The sequence below is a fragment of the Anomaloglossus baeobatrachus genome, chromosome 3, assembly GCF_048569485.1.
Source record: "Anomaloglossus baeobatrachus isolate aAnoBae1 chromosome 3, aAnoBae1.hap1, whole genome shotgun sequence".
Classification (NCBI taxonomy): Eukaryota; Metazoa; Chordata; class Amphibia; order Anura; family Aromobatidae; genus Anomaloglossus; species Anomaloglossus baeobatrachus.
The window spans coordinates 53142321-53160741 of record NC_134355.1 but is presented as its reverse complement, the minus strand read 5'-3'; the positions used below and the strand labels follow the sequence as shown (position 1 = coordinate 53160741).

General features: G+C 42.9%; 1 protein-coding gene across 1 annotated transcript in view; it reads left to right on the top strand.

Moving 5' to 3' along the window:
* The window catches only part of THADA (THADA armadillo repeat containing), a 906435-nt gene that overhangs the window by 359371 nt on the left and 528643 nt on the right, over positions 1–18421 (top strand). The window contains 1 exon segment of the mRNA XM_075341438.1: positions 1–92. Within this exon segment, the coding sequence (XP_075197553.1) occupies positions 1–92 (92 nt within the window).

Genomic DNA, 18421 nt, shown 5'->3' with positions numbered 1-18421 from the left:
GTGAGAAATTCCTCCACACTTCTCTTCAGCACTCTGATTACAAGAATATTTGGAGTTAAAAGAGGAAAAGATGAGCGCTCCAAAAAAAACAGGTAAGCACCACTTGAAACGAGCATCACTTGTGAAAAACAATATCTCAGCCAATACCAATTCGAAAAAGGTTTGGCGGCTTTCAGGGATTTATCTGCCGACTAATGTTACAAAAAAACTACTCTGCTTGTTTCTTGTTTCTTGCCAAGCTTAAAAACCTGGTCTCCGAATGTAATCTGCCCCTTAAATCTTTGGTTTACGAAATGTAATAAAAAAAAAAAAAATATATGGCATATGCCAAACACATGAAATTAATCGCTCTCTGTGTCACTCGTCTGCAGATAATTAGCGCTGCATAGCATGGAAGTAAATCTGATTCTACAGCATGGCTACAAAGTCATGGTCGCTGGCGTCGCCTTGAAGTGTTGAATTCCATGTTTTTTTTCATGCTGTTTAGTGCACACGCTATTGTGTTTCTCACCCGTTCCGCTGTCGGTAATCACGGGTGACAAAGTGCTGGATTTTGTTCTATGCAACTGTTGTAAATAAAATGTTCTACGACCACCCAGTGGGGTGAGGACACCATTATGTAGTCCTGGTTCCAAATCTGTACTGTATGATTTGTTTTACATTACCTAATTGGCCTTAAAAAAGTACATTGCAGTCTGTGAGGATGTGAGATTGTGGGTTATGTTAATCACCCAGGCAGGTTAACGATGCAACAATTTTTATTTCTTCCATCCACGGTCTTACAGCAGCCATAGTCTTTCTGCTTTATGCTCAGTAATTTTCCTCGGTAAGCTGTCCAGCGATAGGTGAACCTACTGTTGCCACCACTTGTGAAGATCTGAGGTCTTGGGTTATATTAATCACCTAGGCAGGTTAATAAGACAACAATTTTTATTTCTTCCATCCACGGTCTTACAGCAGCAATAGTCTTTCTGCTTTATTCTCAGTAATTTTCCTCGGTAAGCTGTCCAGCGATAGGTGATCCCACTGTTGCCACCACTTGTGAAGATCTGAGGTCTTGGGTTGTATTAATCACCTAGGCAAGTTAACGAGGCAACAATTTTTATTTCTTCCATCCACGGTCTTACAGCAGCCATTCTCGTTCTGCTTTATGCTCAGTAATTTTCCCCGGTAAGCTGTCCAGCGATAGGTGATCCCACTGTTGCCACTACTTGTGAACATCTGAGGTCTCGGGTTGTATTAATCACCTAGGCAGGTTCACGATACAATTTTTATTTCTTCCATCCATGGTCTTACAGCAAGCTTAGTCCTTATGCTCCTCCAGACAACAGATAACACAACCATAGAGCATGTATCCAGCTCCAGCCGGCAATAACAGTCCTTAGAATAGTTCCTCAAATCCAGACGATGGATATCACGACTGTAGCACATCTATTCAGTTCCATTCTCTATAGTCCATTCAAGGGCACGAGGACCTGGACGCAACAACAGATCCTTGCTCCTCCATGTGACCGCACCAACTCACTTAACCAATCATGGGGCTTATTGTTCTCCCTCTCCTGGGACCAGCCCCCTGGATGAGCAGAAGTGCTCACACCCATCCCCATAAACATCTTCTACATGTAGCTCAAAGTATGCTGAAGGTTTCACAAGCCAAGTCTGAAAAATTGGGTATTGGGGAAGCCCGATGGAGAGGTAAACAAAGACGCACAAACACACAACACATGCAGTACAAGGAATTATATTACAGTCCATGGAGACAGGCTGGGGTTGACATTCTGTATAAGGGAGAACAATGGATTAATGGAGGCCCCTGAGACACTCATTCAAGAGCATCATAAACTGAAAGCAAGCAAATCTATAATCAAACACAACAATAAGATCTACATAGCCAGCACTCCATGCTGGAAAAAGTCCCCTCTACATAAATTGGTCCAATAAGTCTTAGGGGTACTTTACATGCTGCGACATCGCTGCCGATATATCGTCGGGGTCACGTCGTTAGTGACGCATATCCGGCGCCGGTAGCGACATCGCAGCGTGTAACACAAATGAGTGACGATCAACGAGCACAAAAACGTTAAAAATTGTTGCTCGTTGACACGTCGTTCATTTCCATAATATCGGCGCTGTTGCAGGTACGATGTTGTTTGTCATTCCTGGGGCAGCATACATCGTTGTGTGTGACGCCACTGGAACAACAAACATCTCCTTACCTGCCTCCACTGGAAAAGGAGGAAGGAAGGAGGTGGCCGGCATGTTCCGGCCGCTCATCTCCTGCCCTCCTTTTCTATTGGGCGGCGGTTCAGTGACGCTGCTGTGATGTCGCTGTGACGCTGAACGAACCGCCCCCTTAGAAAGGAGGTGGTTCGCCAGTCACAGCGACGTCGCAGAGCAGGTATCTGCGTGTGACGCTGCCGTAGCGATAATGTTCGCTACGGCAGCAAGCACCACATATCACATGTGCGATGGGGGCGGGTGCTATCGCGCTCGACATCGCTAGCGATTTCGCAGCGTGGAAAGCCCGCCTTAATCTTTAGCCAGCCAGCTCCTCACACAATCCATAAAAAGAATCTGGTAGCTCATATTTGCAACCCGACCTTGGGCCGCATGCATAAGATACAAGTTGTATAATTTTTAACCATATACTATACTTTTTAGATTATAAGATCCAAAAAATTGGGAGGAAAATGAGGGGTGCGTCTTATAATCCGAATGCACCTTATCTGGAGTTGGTGCAGATTGGTCACAGGAGGCTGGCGCAGTGCTGGGGCCTGTGCGTCGGGCTGTTTTGGGGCCTGTGCAGCGGGCTGTGCGGCAGCGGCATCCTGAAATTGTTGATGGTGCGGTATTTAAATAATGGCGCCCGGAGGCGGCGCGTGTGCAGGTAGAGCTCTTGGTCAAGATCTCATCTGCACACGCACCGCCTCCGGCCCATTGATCTCACAGCATCGGACTTAAGGAAAATGGCGCCCAGAGGTGGCGCGTGCACAGATGAGATCTCAGTTTGTCATTGAGCCGATAGCTCAATATGTGCATGCGCCGACGCCGGGCGTCAATTATTTGAAGCCCGCACCGCCAACAGTTTCTGGAAGCTGCCTACCTCACAGCATCTGGGACACCTGCCACCCGCACCATCGACTTGCTCCACCACCGCCCCTGCCTCCTGTGACCCTGCTCCACCACCGCTGCCATTACCCCCCTTCCACCTGGTAAGAGACCACCGGATTGTAAGACTTTTTTTTTTTAACGTTTTTTTTTTAGTGTCTTATAATTCGGTTTGTCTTTATAAACCGAAAAATACGGTATTTTTGATCAATGCACTTCAGCATTTAAAAAATCCCCATACTTTAAAAGATGCACGGAAAACTTGTTGGAGGTGTAGATCCCCGAGAGCTTCACCCTGCCCTCTCCCTTTGAGTGACAGGTCTCTCAAGAATCGAGACCTGTCAGTCACTGGTAGTGGGTCGGAAGAGGTCTTCCATGTGGTTTAGTCTCCGGCACCTTTTAAAGTATGTTTTTCTCTTAAACTGTGCAGTGTTTCCAAGTCAAAGATACCTTCCTGAGATCCTGTAGCCAGTGTTTGATACCTGCTGCCATGGATTGGGCACCATTTATCAGCATCGGGTTCCCTTTATAGAGAACCTATCAGCACGATTTTGTAAAGTAAAGACGTGGCTGTAATGGTGCTGCAAAATAGATTAAATTGATACCTTTGGTGAAGAAATCCACTTTTTTTTGTTCGTGTTTAATCATCAATTGAAGTTTTTTGCTAGTTAGATTTAGGTGCATAGGGGTCAGACTGTATATGGGGTTTTCTTCTCCCTGTCTGTGATTCCTTGGCCCCTCCGCTTGCCTCCAGTCTGTGAATGACAGGTCATGGCTGAGATTTTAAACAGAGGAGGCAGGTGATTCACAGACCGGATGCAAATGGAGGGGCCGGGGAATCACAGACAGGGAGGAGAAGACCCAGTGCACAGTTCAGCCCCTGTGCACCCAAATCTAATTAGCAAAAAAACTTCAAATGATGATTTAAGCACAACAAAACAGATTTATTCACCAAAGATATTCATTTGTTAAGTATTATAGCACCATTACAGACATGTCATGTCTTTACAGAAAAAAAATCGTTCTGTTTTTTGTTTTTTTTTTTGCTTGCGGAACAAGTTGTAGTATTGAAATCCACCATTCATTTTATCATACAATGCACTGGAGAATGGAAAGACATGCCAAGTGAGGTGAAATAGTGAAAAAGCAATGCAACTCCACCTGATTTTTTTTTTCTTTCTCTTTAATGGCGTTCATTGCATGGTAAAAATTAGCTGGTTACATGATTCTTCAGTTCGACAGCTTTAGAGAGAAAAGAGTTGCTGTATCAACCAAAATTTGTATGAATAAGCAAAAAGTTTTTTATTGGTACAAAAGAATGCACACACAAAATACACACAGAACAGTGATATGATTAGCAACATTTATTTATATTCTAGGTTCTTCAAAGTAGCCACCTTTTGCTTTGATTACGGCTTTGCACACTCTTGGCATTCTCTTGATGAGCTTCAAGAGGTAGTCACCGGAAATGGTTTTCACTTCACAGGTGTGCCCTGTCAGGTTTAATAAGTGGGATTTCTTGCCTTATAAATGGGGTTGGGACCATGAGTTGTGTTGTGCAGAAGTCTGGTGGATACACAGCTGATAGTCCTACTGAATAGACTGTAAGAAAAACGATTGGCCATCATTACTTTAAGAAATGAAGGTCAGTCAGTCTGAAAAATTGGGAAGATGGGAGTGGATAGTAGGGGATAGGCATAGGATGCTTTCGCCTGGACTGTCTGCAAACGGTAATAGTTTGAGCACTCTTCCCTCACTCCTGGAGCCATGAGGTGATTTCCTGAGTCTCCCTAAATAAGATCCAAGGTGTCCAGTTCCCAACCACCTTCTCCAGCGTGCCTGTGTGTTGACCAAGCAATTCCTCCATTGTGTTGTGAACAGCCCCTTTAACCTTGCCAAAAAAAAAACAGAAAGAAAAAGCGAATTTAGCCAGATTTTGTATTAAAAAAATTTTCTTTTACTTTCCTACAATCGCTAACATTTTTTGCTACATTTCAAAAAGTCTCAAATGATTAATCAGAGGAAAACCTCCGGATAGTGAGAACCACTCTCACATTATCGAGCAAACCTATAAAGTGATAAGGACTCCAAAAAAAACGAATGGTACAAAAAACATTATGAATTTGGTGCAAAATTAAAAAGGCCTAAGAAACAAACTTAGTACAACAAATAAATGTGCAAAAAGAATGAATTGAGGCCATAGTTCTTTGTATTGTCGGAGCCAAGACAGCAAGAGTCTACTGACAGATACTCTGTAACCGGAGAAATGGAAACCAACTAAAAGTCTAATTTCCTATTATTTATCCAACGCTTTTGCTTGTACCCAACAACTCTGAGAAGCCATGGATCATTCATTGCATGGTCTTCTTTAATTTTAGGAGCAAAACCAACCATTTCTTAAGCAGGGGAGATCATGCACATTATTTTGATAGGACGCCCTTTGAAACTCAAGAATTATAGAGAGATTTTGGGTCTTCAGGGCTTTTCCCTCATTTGATTGTAATTACAAGATATTCGCTTGGGTCGCGAGTTTAGAGCAATATTTAGAATCCCAGTCGTACGCAGGACGGGAAGAATGTGTCCTCTGACTTCTTTTAATATGATTTGGGCTGCCAGTTTAAACAACAGTCCCAAGGACGCCCCACCAATAGTCGTAACGGGAACCAGAGACAAATCCTTACCAGCCGATCCTTGAATGAAGTATTATAGTGATAAAAAAAATACACTGCTTTATGAAAGACAAGCCATCCTGCCGTATAGTCCACTGACCATACATGAAAGAATTTAGTGTTAGAGGTCTGAAAGGGCCACATTTGTTTCTCTCCTGACCTGGAACGTCTCGTATCTCATTGATTTTTATCACAATAAATAGCATGATCCTCCTGAACTGTGAAAGAGAGGGGTTTTTTTTTCTCCTTGGATGTTGCATGAAATGTAATGAAAAGCTTGAGACCGGAGTCAATCCTCATGTCTATGGTCTGATGTGGTTCACGATGAGTTCATGGTAGGTGGCCCCAGATATTTACATAAAGTAGAATTCAGAGGCCCAACCAGATTATTGGATAATCTTCCTAGTATAAATTAGTTTTAGTTATGACTTTAGAAAATGAGTTCATAATTAAGATGTGCACATTTTATATATTCCCCTTGCTAGTAAATATTTTTTAGCTTTCGTTGTTTGAGTTATCTGATGGTGGATACATTCTATGGACAAAGGAATCGGGGCACCCACAGGAGCTTCTCTGACCTTCCTATCTATACCCATAGTCATTAATATGAAGTCATCTCTGCAGCTATAACAGCTTCCTCTCTTCTAGGAAGATGTCACGCTAGCTATGGGGAAGTACAAAGTGCACGCCAAAAGGGAAGGGTAACTCTGTGTCTAGGAAAAGGGAAAATGGTGACCCCTGACCGAACCTACTGCTGGTCCCTGGGATCCTTCACCACCCTAGATAGGTTCCGCATCTATGCGCCGAGCTGGACACTATACCCTAGGTATTCCTAATGTTGGGCCCTAAATAGGGAATGGGTGGGATAAACTCTTCGTCATCCCCACTAACCACTAATGAAGACCCAAGGAGGACACACAGGGGCGAAAATGCATTAACTACTTATCTACAGATGACTCAGGTAGAAGTGCAGCAAAGCTTCTTCAATAATACCACAGAGGAGCCCAAGAAACCTGCTTGCACCCAGGGCTGGAATAAATTGAAGATTATCACCGGCACCAGTCCAAAGGAAGGGGTACATAAGCACCAAGAGAATGCTGATGGTCATCAGCTGGGTGGAAGGCGAGCTCCTTCTGGGTCCAAAAGGGGGAGAAATTAATCCAGCAGGAAAGCTTCCTATACCAATGAATACTGACAGCAGGAACAATGGAAAGTCGGGAGCATTCTGTGCACTTAGACACTGTGAGCTTCTATGGTCCGAAACCACATGACTATCTGTCACCCCTGACACACCCGTGACCGAAGAGTTTTGACAAGATTTTGAAGGTGTCCTTGAGAATTTTTTCCCCTTTATCTAGAAAAGCATTTGTGAGATCAGACACCAATGATGGAGGAAAGGCTGGGCTCATAATGGGTCTAGTTCATCCCAGATGAATTAGATGGCGTTCAGGTCTAGCTCTGTGTTACCGATCATGATCTACCACACCAAACTCCTCCCCCCCTTCCCTATCATGACTTTATGGATCTTGTACACTGAGTACAATTATGGGGGACAGAAAAGGGTCTTCTCCAAACTTCCCTCAATTGTCTAAAATTCTGAAGGCTTAATGGGGTATTCCCATCTCTAAGATGCTATCGCAATATTTAGTAGGTGTAATAATAATATTAGCAAATATCTCCAATTAATCAAATGTAGTATAGTTCTTCTGATTCACTATGTCGCTTTCCTCATGTTCAGGGCATTTCAGGACCTTAGGTATCCATAGTTATGACCACACATATAGTTTGTTGCTTGTGGTCATAACCATGGATACCTAAGCTGCAATGCCCTGAGCATGAGGTAAGCAACATAGTGAATCAGGCGAACTATACTACATTTCTAATTTTATTCACAAAAAAGATAACCTGAGCAGGAATGGTGAATTATATTCAATATTTATTAAGAAAATTCTAAGGTGCATAGTGCAAAAATGTAAACACGGTTAAAACGTGAGATGGTATTACAGGAGGAAAGAAAGGATAATGACTATTAATATCGGGTGCAGACCAATGGCAATGCAAATATAAGAGACACTCACATATAAAGCCTTATAAAAAAATATATTTTATACCAAGTAAGTCATCAAAGATGCCAAAGTAATGCCAAATAGCAATAGGAAAAATGGCCAAAAAACATCAGTGGTCATATAACATGCATTTTGCTAATATAAAGGGATCAAGGAGACATACATGGAGTGTAAACAATTTAGACATGAGTGAAACCGCAAAGTACAAAACGCATTACCAAGGTCCGGTGGTAGAAGAACCCCGACGTACGTTTTGCGGCCTTTAGCACATCACTGGCCGCTTCATCATGGGGTAACGTAGAAGGTGGCCACCTTGGTGATGCGTTTTGTACTTTGCGGTTAATGTTTCACTCGTGCCTAAACTGTTTACACTCCATGTATGTCTCCTTGATCCCTTTATATTAGCAAAATGCATGTTATATGGCCACTGATGTTTTTTGGCCATTTTTCCTATTGCTGTTTGGCATTACTTTGGGATCTTTGATGACTTACCTGGTATAAAATATATTTTTGTAAGGCTTTATATGTGAGTGTCTCTTATATTTGCATTACCATTGGTCTGCACCCTATATTAATAGTCATTTGTCCTCTCTTGCCTCCTGTAATACCATCGCACGTTTTTAACTGTGTTAACATTTTTGCACTATGCACGTTAGAATTTTCTTAATATTGAATATAATTCAACATTCCTGCTCAGGTTCCATACTGGTGGACCGGTGGAAGCCTAATTACAGGCGAAACGGCCGTCGTCCTCAGTGAGGGACCGGTATCCAGGTCTCCTCCCGCCGCTGTTTTTACCCTGCACTAAAGCTTGAATAAAGAACATCCGGCACAGCAGCTGTTTTTGCGGTCATTTTCTCCTTACCCTTGATGATCACTTCACAAACATGTTACCTCCAGACGCCAGTGGTGGCGGCTTTACACCACACTATCCGATGCTCAGCATTGTGCTTGGTGATGTACGGCTGCTGCTCAGCCAAGAGGCTCCCAGCAGGCGCAGTGTTTGCGCTGATGTTACCAAAGGAGGTCTGGACTCTGCAGTTATGGGGTCAGCAGAGACTTTTCAGCCCTCTGATCCTCAGCACTCGGTCCCCCGCTCTGTAAGGGCACGTGGTCTCCACTTTGTGGCTGAGTTGCTGTGGTTCCTTCCGACTTCTCAATAATATCACTCACAGTTAGGCCGCCGCAGGAACAGCGTAAATTCACGCGGGAGCAGTTTACAGCCGCGATGGAGCCTTGGTAAATATGAAGCGCTTGCTTTATTCTTAGTTTTCTTTATTTTTACTTTATTTTTTTAAATTTCTGGAGTGCTGTATCCGAATCAAACACCCGAAATCCCTGGCCCGGGTTCAGCACCCTGGCATTTTTAAAACCGTGCGGATCCGGACTTTTACAGTCCGGGTCCACCCATCACTACCTATAGTATTTATCGCACTTTCAAAGACAAGTTCAGTAATACCTTTACATGGCCAGTCCGTTCCTCCATTACTGATAAATCAATGTTTCAATGGATATATGAAAAGCTGAAGAGCTAATTGTAGATCTGAAGCCTCTGTCACTCCAGCTCTATTCCTCCACCTGCTTGACTGACAGCATTTATACTGTGTGACGTCCAGCAAAGGAGCTATCGATCAAACAGAAGAAGGTGGTTTTGGGTAGGGAATAGAGCTGGAGTGATGCAGGTTTCAGATCTACAGAGAGCTCTTTAAGCCTCATAATGAGGGAATGGACTGTCTATGTAAAGCTAGCTGGATTTGTCTTTTGGAAGAGCTACAGATATGTATAACTAGTTGAAATCCTGCTGACAGATTCCCTTTGAAGGGCTCACCATGAGAATAACTTGATCACGAGTCCTAATGATGTAATAATTCAGAATAAATTGTAGATCGTTTGAAAATATTTTCTCTAAGAGTTGTACTATTCTGTACTTATAAAGACTAAATATTTCCAGTACATGTAGCAGTATCCAGTCCCGGCATTGCGTTTGTTATGAATCCAGGATCCTGAAGTTTAGCTGCTCTGTACTGCCTTTGTAGTTCTTCCATCATGGGCAGGTTTTCAGAGAAGCCTCCAGCTGATGCCTCCTCTGATATATTATTTATGAGTGTTGATACTAGTTCTCGCTGCACATTTACAGCTATAACATGTTTGTATCTGCACATAGTTAATCATAAGCTCGGCGAGCCGTAGAATGTTTCTCTGGAAGGATCCATGTGTCGATTGAGATACAGATACGAACACTGATAATGTAGATCTATGGGAATCCAAAGGTAGCACCGTTATTGTTTTCCCAAGTTATAATGTGATGGTATGTGTGCTGTGCAATTAGTGTAGGTCTTACCTGTGATGCCACCACTCAACCTGAAAATGAAGCGAGCACAGCACTGGAATAAGTTGCATTCTTTTTTTAATTAATCATTACACCATCACATTCCTGGGTTCCCGCAACTGTACAGAATCATTACATGAATGGTGCAATGCTGTATGTTCCTGCACAGCCGGGTGACCTGGGCTAAGGCGAATAGAAAAAGCATTAAAAAGACTACACCAAGTCTGCCCCCTCGCCAAGTCTGCCCCCTCGCCAAGTCTGCCCCCTCGCCATGTCTGCGCCTTCACCAGGTCTGCGCCTTCACCAAGTCTGCGCCTTCACCAAGTCTGCGCCCTCACCAAGCTTGCCAGGCCTGCACCCTCACCAAATCTGCACTCTCACCAAGCTTGCCAGGCCTGCACCCTCACCAAGTCTGCACTCTCACCAAGCTTGCCAGGCCTGCACCCTCACCAAATCTGCACTCTCACCAAGCTTGCCAGGCCTGCACCCTCACCAAGTCTGCACTCTCACCAAGCTTGCCAGGCCTGCACCCTCACCAAATCTGCACTCTCACCAAGCTTGCCAGGCCTGCACCCTCACCAAGTCTGCACTCTCACCAAGCTTGCCAGGCCTGCACCCTCACCAAGTCTGCACCCTCACCAAGTCTATGTATAATGGATGTCAATAAGGGGATTCAAGCATTTTTCCACAAGATTTCCTGGAAAAGTCCCCCATCAATTTCCATTATACTCAGGTGCTTGAGTCGAATCCATCCGAGCATCCAACTGCTCTTAAGTACAGAGCATCTGAGCAGAGTAGTGCTCGCTCATCATTACATTCCTCACATTTTTGTAAATATTTTACTACATGACACTTTGATACAATGTACAGTAGTCAGTGTGCAGCTTGTATAACAGTGTAAATTTGGCGGCCACTAAATAACTCCACATACAGTCATTAATGTCTAAACCGGTGGCAACAAAAGTGAGTACACCCCTTAGTAAAAATGGCCAAATTGTGCCCAACGTGTCAGAATTTTTTGTGGCGACCATGATATGCAAGCACTGCCTTAACTCTCTTGGGCATAGAGTTCACTAGCGCGTCACAGGAGCCGCTGGATCCTCTTCCATCCTCCATGACAACATTTTGGAGCTGGTGGATGTTAGAGACCTTGCGCTCATCTACCTTCCATTTGAGGAGGCCCCACAGATGCTCAATAGGCTTTAGGTCTGGAGACACTTGGCCAGTCCGGCACCTTTACCCTCCGTTTCTTTAGCAAGGCAGTGGTTGTCTTGGAGGTGTATTTGAGGTCACTATCATGTTGTAATACAAAAGGAGGGGATCTGTGCTTCAGTATGACACAGTACATGATCGCATTCATGGTTCCCTCAAGGAATTGTAGCTCACCTCACAGCCGGCAGCACTTATGCAACCCCAAACCATGATGCTCCCATCACCATACCTGACTGTAGTCAAAACACACATGTCTTTGTCCTCCTCACCTGGTGCCGCAACACATGCTTGACACCATCTGAACCAAATAAGTTTCTTGGTCTCATCAAACCACAGGAAATGGTTCTAGTAATCCATGTTCTTAGTCTGCTTGTCTTCAAGAAACTGTTTGTGGGTTTTCTTGTGCATTATCTTTAGAAGAGGCTTCCTTCTGGGATGACAGCCATGCGGACCAATTTGATGCGGTGTGTGGCATATGGTCTGAGCGCACTGACAGGCTGACCTCTGCAGCAATGCTGGCAGCACTCATACGTGTATTTTGAGAAGACAACCTCTGGATATGACACTGAGCACGTGCACTTAGCTTCTGTGGTCCACCATGGCGAGGCCTATTCTGAGTGGATCCTGTCTTGTTAAACTGTGATATGGTCTTGGCCACCATGCTACAGCTCACTTTCAGGGTGGTGGCAATCTTCTTATAGCCTTGGCCATCTTTATGCATAGCAACAGTTCTTTTTTTCAGATCCTCAGAGAATTCTTTGCCATGAGGAGCCATGTGGAACTTCCAGTGACCAGTATGAGAGAGTGTGAGCGATAACACCAAATGTAACACACCTGCCCCCCATTCACACCTGAGACCAAGTAACACTGAGTCACATGACACTAGTAAGGGAAAATTAGGCACGATATGGCCATTTTCACTTTGGAGTGTACTCACTTTTGTTGCCAGCAGTTTAGACGTTCATGGCTGTGTGTTGAGATATTTAGAGGGCACCAAATTTACACCCTTATACAAGCTGCACACTGACTACTGAACATTGAATCAAAGTGTCAGATCTTCAGTGTTGTTCCATATAAGATAGAATAAAATATTTACAAAAATGTGAGGGGTGTACTCACTTTTGTGATATACTGTGTGTGTTGTTTATGTGTTTCGCATACTTTTTCTATGCATGTTTTGTGTGTCTTTTTTTTAATCGAGCATTTACTTGTTTGTGGGGGGGAGTAGTGTCAGGGCTCGGACAGGAGACAGGGTCACGCTGGGGGCTCGAACCTGGCTACCATCGAGTCTACCATCGAGATAAGGGACAGTGCAGGGGCCCCATCTTGGTGTCAGCCTAGGAGCCCTTATTTAATCTGTACATACACCGTGTCTGAAATGGGCGTAAAAATACTCCAAATTAGCATAATGGGCAGGCATGATCTGAGTGTCTTAACACGGTATTGGCATGAGTTTCCTCCGGTGTCCCCCAACACTCCAGAGACATACTGATAGGGAATTTATATTGTGATCCCCAATGGGGACAGTGACAATGTCTGTTAAGTGCTGCGGACTATGATGGAGCTATATAAGTACCATAAATAAATGAGGCCATTAGGTCGGGCTGGGTCTTTCACAGACGTGCAAGGCCAGCCTTCTATATCCAATCGGCAATAATTGGTCAGATTGTTGCTCATTGTCCGCCCGGTGTGGTTCCTAACCCTATAGGTGACTGCCAGGGCATCCACATATACTTTCCTTTGTCATTTTGAACAGTTTGTGACCAATTTGTGGCTTCTTTTTTTATCATCCTGGTTTATTAACCCCTAATATGTAATCAAAAAGCCTTTCCCTAAGATTAGCGGGATTTGTGTCTGATCATCTGTCATCTAGTGGAGATTTCTTGCAGGAATCTGAGACATTTCCATGTCATCCTCTGATAAGGTATTCTGCCGATTTATCTTTATGGTTCTATAGTTCATTAATCCATCTAGTATATAAAGCTGAATGTGTGTATGTATGTTTGTGTGTGTGTGTATGTCCGGGATTGGCATCTGCACCGTCGCAGCTACAGCCACAAAATTTTGCACACTCACACTTCTGGACCTCGAGAGCGTCATAGGCTATGTTTTGAGGGGAAATTTTAACCCCGCGCTTTACAGTTATTCACCAAAAAACCTGCCTCCATTATAGCAAATGGAGCTGGGAGCCACAGTGCAGCCAGAATCTCAGAAGAATGCGCAGCCACGCCCTTATATGGAATGTTGGCGTGTCACAATGCAGCCAGGGAAAGAGACAGACACAGACAGGGAAAGAGGCAGACACAGACAGGGTAAGAAACAAACACAAAGAGACAGACAAAGAGACAGACTGACAGGGAAAGAGACAGACACATACAAATAGACAGAGACAGACACAGGGAAACAGACAGACAGGGAAAGAAAGGGAAGGAGACAGACAGGGTAAGAGACAGACAGGAAAAGAGAGAGACAGACAGGGAAAGAGATTGAAAGAGACAGATAGACAGGGAAAGAGACAGACAGACAAAGAGATAGAGAGAGAGAGAGACAGAGAGATATATACAGAGGGGGAGACAGAGAGAGAATGGGAGAGAAACAGAGAGACAGTTACTATCCCGGGCGTTAATACATTCTATTTATACATTCTATCTCGGGAATGTTAATATATTTTATTTTGTTGCCTTCTTAACCCGGGCAAAGCCGGGTAGTACAGCTAGTGTATCTATATAGACTTAACAGAGCTGAATTTGGCTTTTTAACTTCTTGGGACTCTTGTTGTATGCAGAGGAGTCCAGTGGGCGGTCCTACTAGTGATTGACAGCTAACTCTACATGCACTGTCATATGGGGAAGATTGTCCATCATTGAGTTGGGCTGCCCATACTTATAAGCTACAAAAAGCATTGGTTTTAATCATTAAAATATAAGTTTTACTGAAACTTTTTGCATAAAAATGTATATCAATATAACAGCTTACCTGCAGATCAGAAACTATCAACGGCACAGGCTCCCTTTAAGATAGTGCAGTGTGTGTGGTTACAGTTTATTTTTTGTACATTTTATAATTTTTTATGACCGTGCCTCTCTCATTGATCTGTACTGGTTCAATAATCAACAGGTTTATCTTTTCCTGCAGTTGGGGCATAGGCCACCGGGTGGCAGTGTTGCTCCATGTCTTTTTGCCATAAACCTCCACTGTTAATTCCATTCATCTTGGGAAATTCGCTTTTTGTTTATATGGGTAGGAGGGGGCGGTGGGTTGCTTTAAAGGACATGAGCACGTATAAACACAGCCACATACATTTTCCCCTTTGCTATTTTCGTTCTCTCCTTCTTCGTCTGCCAGTTGTGTCCTGTTCTGTGTCACATTATAGATTTTGCTGCTGCAGCCTATAGACGGATATTTTTGCATCTGTTAAAGGGAAGGGTGAGAAAGTTTAACCCTTTATTGCATCTGGACTGGGGAAGTGCCCTATTATAATTCAAGCAAATATTTTGGATAAGTGAAATATGTTCAGCCAGTATTATCTCCATGTGAGATTGTAAGGAGGATCTGTCCGCTCTCCTGGCACGTCTGGTTTAGTAAATGCTTGCATTTTTCCTATGACACCAATTCTGAAGTATCTTTACTTCGAACTCTGCACTCGCTGCACCGTTCCTCCGTTTACTCCTCCTGGAAATTTGACATCTGGGAGTTACCTGTTGGGGGCGTGTCCATACATTAACCAATCACTGCTCCCTAGTCAGACTCAGTGTAGGAATGGTAACACCCAGATGACAATTGTTGGGGGCATGTCTGTACACCAACCAATCGCTGCTCCCAAGGAATGGTAACACCCACATGTCAACTGATGGGGGCGTGTCTATACACCAACCAATCACTGAGTATGGGAATGGTAACACCCAGATGTCAATTGTTGAGGGCGTGTCTGTACACCAACCAATCACTGCTCCCAAGGAATGGTAACACCCAGATGTCAATTGTTGAGGGTGTGTCTATACACCAACCAATCACTACTCACTACTAAGTCAGACTCTGTGTGGGAATAGTAACACTCAGATGTCAACTTATTCAGACATTTCCTGGAGGAGTAAAAGAGGCAAGGCATAGAGTTAATGTTGTTTTTTTTTTTTTCCCCTCTTTAAAAAATGTTGCCATTGATATAGTCATATAGGCTATAAAAATCCCATTGACCTTTTCTTTATGTTAGTCAGTATGTAAACTGTATTTTTCTAGTACTCGTCCTGTTCCCATTCTCGTCACCCCCGTCAATCTGCTGATTTCATGGACTGGATCCTCTTAATCATTTATCTGCAACAGCACCGTGCTTCAGTAGTGGCTGTACCCGGTATTACACTTCAGGCATTTACATGAGTACAACTCGGCTGCAGTACTGGCCACAGCCACAATGCAAAGTATGGCGCTGTACGTGGTAAAAAACAACTGGGACACAAATCTGCATATCTATAATTTCCTGAATCAAGGATGCCGAGAGATGGACCCCACCAATATGACATTGATGACCTAACAAATATATAGAGGCAATATCATAATACTGCATGCCAGCTACCAAATCGTAATGTACAGAACTTGTCAGCTCCATGGAGACCTCGCTTAAGACTTTTCTGTGAAATAAGACATAAGGGAACTTCTATACAAATTACTTAACCTTAAAGGGGTTGTCCATTTTTTTACATTTTATTTAAATCCAGGATAAAAAAAATCAATTTTTTCAATTGGGTTTCATTAAAAAAAAATTAAAGGCTTTTTGTTACCCTGCACGTTCAGCTTTGATGTGGCCTCTGGTTATAGATCAGCTAAAAATGAGAAATACAATCTCTATTGTCATGCTGTCTTAGTGGGTTCACTGATAGATTCTCAGTTAACTCAATTTGCAGTTAGCAATTGCAACACAGAGGCTATCTAAGGCAAACAAGACAAAAAAAATGTAATTTCACCTCATTGCAAAAATGTTGGGGTTTTCTTCAGCCCAAAATACATGCATTTGAGAAAAAAAAAATCCTTAAAAGTGGACATCCTCTAGCCCTTCCTGCTATATTTGAGCCATTCCTTAACAATGCTGTCATAGTCAGTGGGTAAGGCATCTGGATCTACAATTTCGTGGCATGTGCTAGCAAAACTGAATGCTGCACCCCAGCGGTCGGTACTGGCAAGATGACTGAAGCAAATCAACCAGATAAATCACAAGAATGTTTGTACACAAGGACTTCATTCAGATGTGGACGGATAGCTCACATTGACACTGATGCCTCCTGAGCCTGAAGAACGGCTTGAATGTCTTTGGAACTTGATTGTTGCTGCTATGCCATTGTCCGGTCTATTTTGCATTGCAAGCTTTCATCCATTTTTCTCTGCCATCCGACTTGTTCATTATGCTGTACACAATGGACAAATGAACATCAAGATCTCTGGAGATGGACTTGTAACCTTGAGATTGTTGATATTTTTAAAATATTTTAGTTTTCAGGTCCTCAGACAGTTCTCTTCTCCTCTTTCTGTTCTCCATGCTTAGTGTGGCACACACAGACACAATGCAAAGATTGAGTCAACTTCTCCCCTTTTTATCCGGTTTCAGGTATGATTTCCATATTGCCCACATCTGTTACTAGCTACATGTGAGTTTGAACGAGCATCACATGCTTGAAACAAAGTTGTGTACCCACAATTTTGGAAAGATGCCAACAATTTTGTCCGGCCATTTTGGGGGTTTTGTATGAAACTATACAAAAGAACAATTTGAATAGCTAGGTCCATATTAGAATACAGAAAAACTGAGATATCCATGAGGAGTTTATATACACAATAAATAGAGAATGTAACATGACTAAATAGTCTAAATGCAAAGTATATTGAGTGTCCTGTATGGGCCTCTATCTATACAAAAAATGCAAACCACTATAGGAATGTTAGACAAACAGGAGAACAAAACGTGGTTGTATTGCAAAAAACATATCAAAATTTATTAATACACCTAAAATCAGATGCAGCACAACAATATGCAGTAAGTGCAAAGAGGCAGAGAGCACTAACAGGCACTGAGCACAGATACAATCAGCAAAATCACATGGCAGATATGAAAAGTGACAGGATACAAAACATCAACATATTAGTTTGCAAAAATCCACTGCCAGGTGAAACCAGAAAGCAATAGCTGGTGTCCAAAATGAAAAGTAAATGGAACAGCACGCTGGACATATACATGTATCCGGGCACCGGCACCTACCAGCGGCTGTATAGATTACCAAAGGATCACCAGTAGCTTGCTTTAAAGTGCCAGTAGTGCAGAATCAGAGACCGAACAGTCCCCCCTAAAGCAGGTTACGCGCGTTTCACGTGTAGTGGTATTGACGCTTCATCAGACCAAGGAGGGGTCTCTGTTCGGTCTCTGATTCTGCACTACTGGCACTTTAAAGCAAGCTACTGGTGATCCTTTGGTAATCTATACAGCCGCTGGTAGGTGCCGGTGCCCGGATACATGTATATGTCCAGCGTGCTGTTCCATTTACTTTTCATTTTGGACACCAGCTATTGCTTTCTGGTTTCACCTGGCAGTGGATTTTTGCAAACTAATATGTTGATGTTTTGTATCCTGTCACTTTTCATATCTGCCATGTGATTTTGCTGATTGTATCTGTGCTCAGTGCCTCTTTGCACTTACTGCATATTGTTGTGCTGCATCTGATTTTAGGTGTATTAATAAATTTTGATATGTTTTTTGCAATACAACCACGTTTTGTTCTCCTGTTTGTCTACCATATTAGAATACATAGCATGGAGAGTCACCACTAGCAAAAACACCACAACCTACATAGAGATACACAGATACATACACAGATATATATATATATATAAAAAAATCTATATGAAGTTATATTTAAATACATTTTCTAAAGACAGTATTTCTTGTCATTTAATTCAAATAAGGATTATGTGGTTAAATGATGTTTTGTATGAAACTATGTCTAATTTCCCTTTTTTTTTCTCTGTTTTTCTCATCTGTTTCAATACACACAAAT